The 6,000-nt window shown below is 38.4% G+C and overlaps 1 protein-coding gene across 1 annotated transcript in view; it reads left to right on the top strand.

Moving 5' to 3' along the window:
• Positions 1-806: 806 nt before the first annotated feature.
• The window catches only part of LOC127679253 (phospholipid-transporting ATPase ABCA3-like), an 86,102-nt gene continuing 80,908 nt past the window's right edge, over positions 807-6,000 (top strand). Inside the window, exons 1-4 of the mRNA XM_052174966.1 lie at positions 807-866; positions 1,216-1,480; positions 3,656-3,783; positions 5,840-5,990. Coding sequence (XP_052030926.1) covers positions 807-866; positions 1,216-1,480; positions 3,656-3,783; positions 5,840-5,990 — 604 coding nt within the window. The remainder of the gene's footprint in view (positions 867-1,215; positions 1,481-3,655; positions 3,784-5,839; positions 5,991-6,000) is intronic.

Genomic DNA, 6,000 nt, shown 5'->3' with positions numbered 1-6,000 from the left:
TCTCCATGTTGGGATCTTACCTAGCTTGAGCTTTCCTGGGTGTCTTATGCTTGTTGTCATGACCACTGTGAGTTCATGTGTGCAGATGCCCTATGTGTCCAGAAGACACTCTTTACTTGGAGTTGTTCACTGCCTCTGGTTCTTACACTTTTTCACCCCCTTTCCACAGTGATCCCTGACCATTTGGGGGGTAGTGTGTAGGATGTAGATGTCTCATTTGGGGCTAAGCATCAGCAGTCTCCTAGTCTCTGCACTTCCATCGTTTCTACATCTCTGTGTTAATCACTATTTACTGAAGGAGATGCTTGTCTGACAAAGATTAGGAGATGGATTAATAATCTATTAATTCTACATCCATTTAGAAAAAGAATAGTAGTGGCTTTTCCCTGAGGGTCCTGCCTAACCATTGGCTTCTTGGCCTGATAATTGTGATAGGTATAGATTTCATCTTTTGGTGAAAGGCATAAATCAAATCAATCATTGGTTGCTCCCTTTGTGGTGCAATTGCACTAGTGGGCATATCCTGTCATTATGATAGTTCACTACTTAAATGCACAGTGTCTCCAACAGTAGGCTCTTATAGCCAAGTTCTGGAGTATGCCAATAGTATTGGCAATTGGCAATAGCCTTTAATGTTTAGGAGGAGGTCTATGAGACCACACAGACCAACCAATAGCTGCAAAAGTGTTAGACCATTCTTACCACTGGGATTTTTGTTGGCTTTTGGAATCTAGTAGGGGCTTTGTATAATCCATTTTGAGATAATTTCATTTTAATTCCTTCAGAGTTGAATTCTGTTCAAAAGAATGGCTTCACAAGAGTCAACAAAACTTTTGCTGCTTCTGTGGAAGAACTTTACTTTAAAGGTAAGTTGAACTCTGCCTAGTATTGTTGCAACAGCTCAGAGATGGTCAGAGGGTAATTCTCATATTGTAATGGCTGCCTTTTTTTATACTACTGTACTTTTCTCAGTTCCGGGGCTGGGTCATTCTCTTCCTAACACAAAATCTACACAGAGTAAGGTAATAGCAGAGTGCTGTATAGGAGAGAGAAATATGACAGCCTTTGAATTTTTGTCTTTCATAGAGTAAAGCTATGCTTATTGGTCACCTGAATGAGTGAAGTATCTTATCACCTTAATATACACAAGCCATTCACTAAATCAACAACCTTGGGAAAAGCTAACATACTATTATTGTTCTTTAATTCTTTTAGAGGCGGAAGTTTGGGGCTTTAGTTACTGAGATAGTCCTGATGCTCATATTCAGCATTGTGCTTTTGACAACACGCCACCTTTTTAGTATAAAGAAGATTGAATCTCTGTATTTTCCTGACCAACCTGTCAGCACTGTTCCTTCCTTCTTCCGAGTCTCTGCCACCAGTTTTCGTCCTTGGGAGCTGGCTTATGTGCCTTCCGACATCGTGGTGGTACAGAATATTGTCGAAAATGTGAAAAAGGATTTGAACCTCCATATGAAAGGTTAGTTAAGATTTGCATAAAAGCATATTATTCAACAATTTTAGCAAAAAAAAAGAACTCAGCTTTTTAACTGGGTGATTATCTTCTACACAAAACACTATAGGACATCTTCATAACCTTAGGGTTATGAAAATTAGGGTCAATTTTCTAAGTTTACTACTATAAAACTGGTTAAACTTGAAATTTAAGTTCATATAATTTTTCTCTATAAAACAAAAAAGTAATATTTTAGCATTAGCTGTTCAATTGATGGTTTTCTAAGTTATTATCCAGCTCTGTGATGCTATGTCCCCATTTCTTCTGAATGAGTTTTTAAAGTTTGGGCAAGAATAGCATAAGGAGAATTGCTATGCACAGGACATACACACAGTCACAGGGTAAGCATGTCTTTATTCTAAAATAAGTAGTCAATTATTAAAAATATTATTGCAAAATACATAGAAGATTTTATTTGATATTTTATGTAAAGTACCTTGGGCAAGTGGTGTATCAAGAAAAGAAGTTTACTTAACACATAGTTTTGGAGGGTGAGAGAACAAGATTGGGGATCACTATCTGTTCAGCCCCAACCTGGTAGGGACCATCTTGGCCATATCACAATGTAGTCAATGGCATTGTAATGGAAGTACATTTGATAGGGATCACATAGAGAGACAGGAAGCTGTAAGAGATATAGCGTGGACCCAAGCCAGTTCCTTTCTAATTACCCTCACTTACAGGAGCTAACTTGAGTCCTACAAAAGCTTTTATAGCCACTCCTCAGAGCAGTCCCTCCCAGGACTTAACTATTTTCCAAATCTACCTCTTAAAGGGTCTGCCCCCTTTGAGTTGTGGCACTGACAATTGAGATCAAAGCTCACAGGCCTTTGGGAGACATGCTCAATGCAGATCCAGACCACAGCATGTATATTTAGAGAAGCTATGTAGAATTATTTCAAGAGTTTCCAGTTCCTCACTTACCTTCACATTCTCAGATCAGTTTCTTTCCTGTTTCTCATGGAGACAAACACCATTAGAAACTCTATAGCCCTCTCCCTAATACTGTCCTCTTCTTAAATAAGCACACAATCTAACTCTTCTGCCTCAGAAGCATCAGAATCAACATCAGCTTCTAAATCTATAACCTCATTCTTCCTACCTTCTCAGAGGGCGGCTATACTTTGTTTTCCAACCTGCACAGCCATGGTTCATTTGTATGCAAACATAAGGCAATACTTACCGTAAGTCACTTGAGTGCAGATCTTTCAAAGGATAAACCCAACCAAGGTTCCCTATGTTTGCTAGATAGAAAAAAAAAACAGGCTAAAATGATGGAGAATACTTTAGAATGGATCATTTTTGTTTTAAATGGATTTGTTTACAAAAATGAAAGGCATGAAGTAGCTGAATGAACTGGATTCCCAATAGTGCTGCCAAGACGCAGAAACAGTGACACCTGGGAGGGAGCACAGGTGACAGGTATGGAGGAGAATGTGCCTTGAGAGTGGGAACTGAGAGAGAGAGAGAGAGAGAGAGAGAGAGAGAGAGAGAGAGAGAGAGAGAGAGGGAGAGGGAGAGAGGAAGGAGGAAGAGGGATGAGAGGGAGGAGGGAGGGATGAGGGGAGGGAGGGAGTGGGAGCTTCTCTGGTGAGGATGTGGTACAATCAGTAGTGAGGACAATGGAGCCTCTGGACAGTGTGTGTCTCTGGGAATCAGGGATTTGCTGGAAGAATAAAGCTGTGTCAGTCTAAGCGACAGAACTACATGGGACACAATTTTCACCACGGCAGCTGTTAAGTCACTGACATTCTGTTTACATCAACCACGCTTCTGATTCTAGTATCAGAATTCTAAAGATTCTGAATCTTTAGAGTATCCAGTGTACTGTATACAAATGTACTGTATATTAAATAATTAGTTTTTTACTTAGAAAAAGTACAAATTACACCTTTTCTAAGGCCAATCAGGTTGAGTTTCAAAGTTAAATTCACTGATGGAAAAATCTCAATGATTGAAATATACTTACCTCAAATAGTAAAATCATGAAGTGGCTTCATTTCCCAATTTCTGCATACTTTTAATTCAGATTTGAATATGACAGAATCATGGCATAACACTGGTTCCTAATTTCTTCTTAGACTGGAAATTTGAGGCACTGCCATACACTCCGCTTTTACAGACTTTTACTCTCTACAGTTATAGGGTTTCCTTCAGAAAGTGATTTTGAAGATTATGCTAGATCAACTGCCAACTCTAGAAATATTCTGGCTGCTATTGTGTTTGGCCACAACTTTGCAAACAGCACTGATCCTCTGCCAAAAAAGGTGAGAGAGTTCTCCATAGACATTTTATAGCTCAGGGCTGAAAAGGTAGTTCAGTGAAGAACATATATTGCTCTTCCAGAGAACCTTAGTTTAGTTCTTGACACCCACATCATAACTATCTGTAATTCCAGCTTCAGGAGATCTAAGAATCTGTGTGCATATTCACCCACAGAAACACACAAATATACGTAATTAAAAGTAAAATAAATATTTTTAAAAGAGAAACCTCATGTTTGTACTTTCAATTTGTGGAGAGTTAATAAATCAGATATTTCATTATTGCCTTTAATAATAATGAAAATAATTTGGGTCCAAGCGTAACTAATTCCAGTGTCTATTACTGTGCTAAAGAGGAAAGAGTTGTATTCACTGCCTTCCAGGCCTTTTCCACAAACTGGGATCTTGGGAAATACAAAAAAGCTAAGGATATTACTTTTGTTGTTGTGTCCAGCTGTGCATACCTTGCTGATGTTGAAGAAGTATGCACATGTTTCTTAGGTCAAAAAGCTTGCTACAACAAAATGAGTGCATCTTCACACACTCTAAGAATGTCCCTTTCCCACTGGGTGAAGCTCCCAGGCAGATGCATAGTAATAAGGGAATATTCAAGTGGAATTTTGAGACAAGTTTAAGAAATTACATGGTCAAGAACAGATCCTGTTCCTCAAGGAATTAAATTCTAGTTGAAAACACATGTATTCACCAAGCCACACTGAATCAGAATCAGGACATCTACAACTACTGGGGATGATTCTTATAACTGCACCCAAGCACAGACAAAGACAATGCTTTGAATTTAGTGCCCCAGGTACTGAGGCAAATGAACCAAGAATAGAATGTAGATATGTATGGAGCCAAAATTATGTGTTCAAGGTACAAGCAGCTCTCAAGGGGAGGTAAAGTGTGGCTATAGTTGGTTTCTCTCTATTCTATTTGATCATGTTGGTGTTCACAAGTCACATACCCCAAGTTACTGGCTCTTGATAGCTAATGTTGGCTCATCAGTGTATAAAAATGCATTTGGCACAGTTTCAAATGTCCCATATTCTGCTTTCCTTTCAGAGTCTCACATGCCCTGCCCATCTGCCTACTTTTCTGCCTGCACTTTACAAGTTTGCTTGGCCTCCATATTGTCTCCTAACCACAAGCTCTCTGCTCTTCCACATTTCCATACATATTCTAAATACACCTTTATCGTCCAATTTAAACTTAACAAGAGTAAATATACCTTTGACTAGGACATGAGCTCCCTGGGGAGTACTAGTTGTCCTTAAATGTGGACTACTCCTTCAAACACTCATATTAAAACTTTCATATATAGCTAATCACTTACCCCTGCCTATCCCTGTTAGTCTAACCAGTTTCAATGGTCTGACTCTTGCCAAGTATGTGTTTTGTTTTTTGTTTGTTTGTTTGATTGATTGATTATTGATTATCTCAGTTTTAAGGCCTAACACAATGTAGCTTGAAGTTTACTCAGTTCTCTAAATTTAGTGATTTTTTCTTTCAGTAATTACGCAACTTTTCCCATTGGTATCCTAACACATTCCTTCTCTATCCTCCTCTATCATTTTTAGGAAAGGATGAGATTTTCCCTTAGGAATAGTTGGCTTACATGAAGGGAATATAAGTTAATACTCCCTTTTGGAATATGTTATTTCAGGATGCATGTCAGATGTCTGTCTAGGGAAAATACATTCATGATACTCATGAGTTCCTGCTATGTCTGCTTACTCATATAAACCCACAGCAAGAATTCAACTGTTGTTGACACTTCAAAATATTTCACATGGTAGACTTGCTATCACTTTCTGAAGTCCAGAATCTACGCAGATACTCATCATTACACTCTCAGAATTTCATACTCCTGATACACTTTAAAAGTCATTTTGTCTAATTCTTGCCATGTTTTTCTTTTCTTCCTTCCTTCCTCCCTCCCTCCTTCCCTTCCTTCCTTTCTTTCTTATATATATATATATGTATACACACACACACATATATATATATACATATATGTATACATATATATATAATTTGTTTCTTATTGCTCTCCTAGGTAAAATACTACCTGCGATTTAGTGAAATTAAGAAGAACATAAATGGTGGGGCATATTATCAAGGGCGCACCTGGTTTACAAAATTTCTCTTTCCATCTTTGCGCCTTGTGGGACCCAGAAACCCATATGAAGCAGATGGAGGGAGTCCTGGTGAGCAGAC

This window comes from Apodemus sylvaticus, chromosome 1, assembly GCF_947179515.1.
Source record: "Apodemus sylvaticus chromosome 1, mApoSyl1.1, whole genome shotgun sequence".
NCBI classification, from domain to species: domain Eukaryota; kingdom Metazoa; phylum Chordata; class Mammalia; order Rodentia; family Muridae; genus Apodemus; species Apodemus sylvaticus.
The sequence above is the reverse complement of the archived record's forward strand: the minus strand, read 5'-3'. Positions and strand labels throughout refer to the sequence as shown.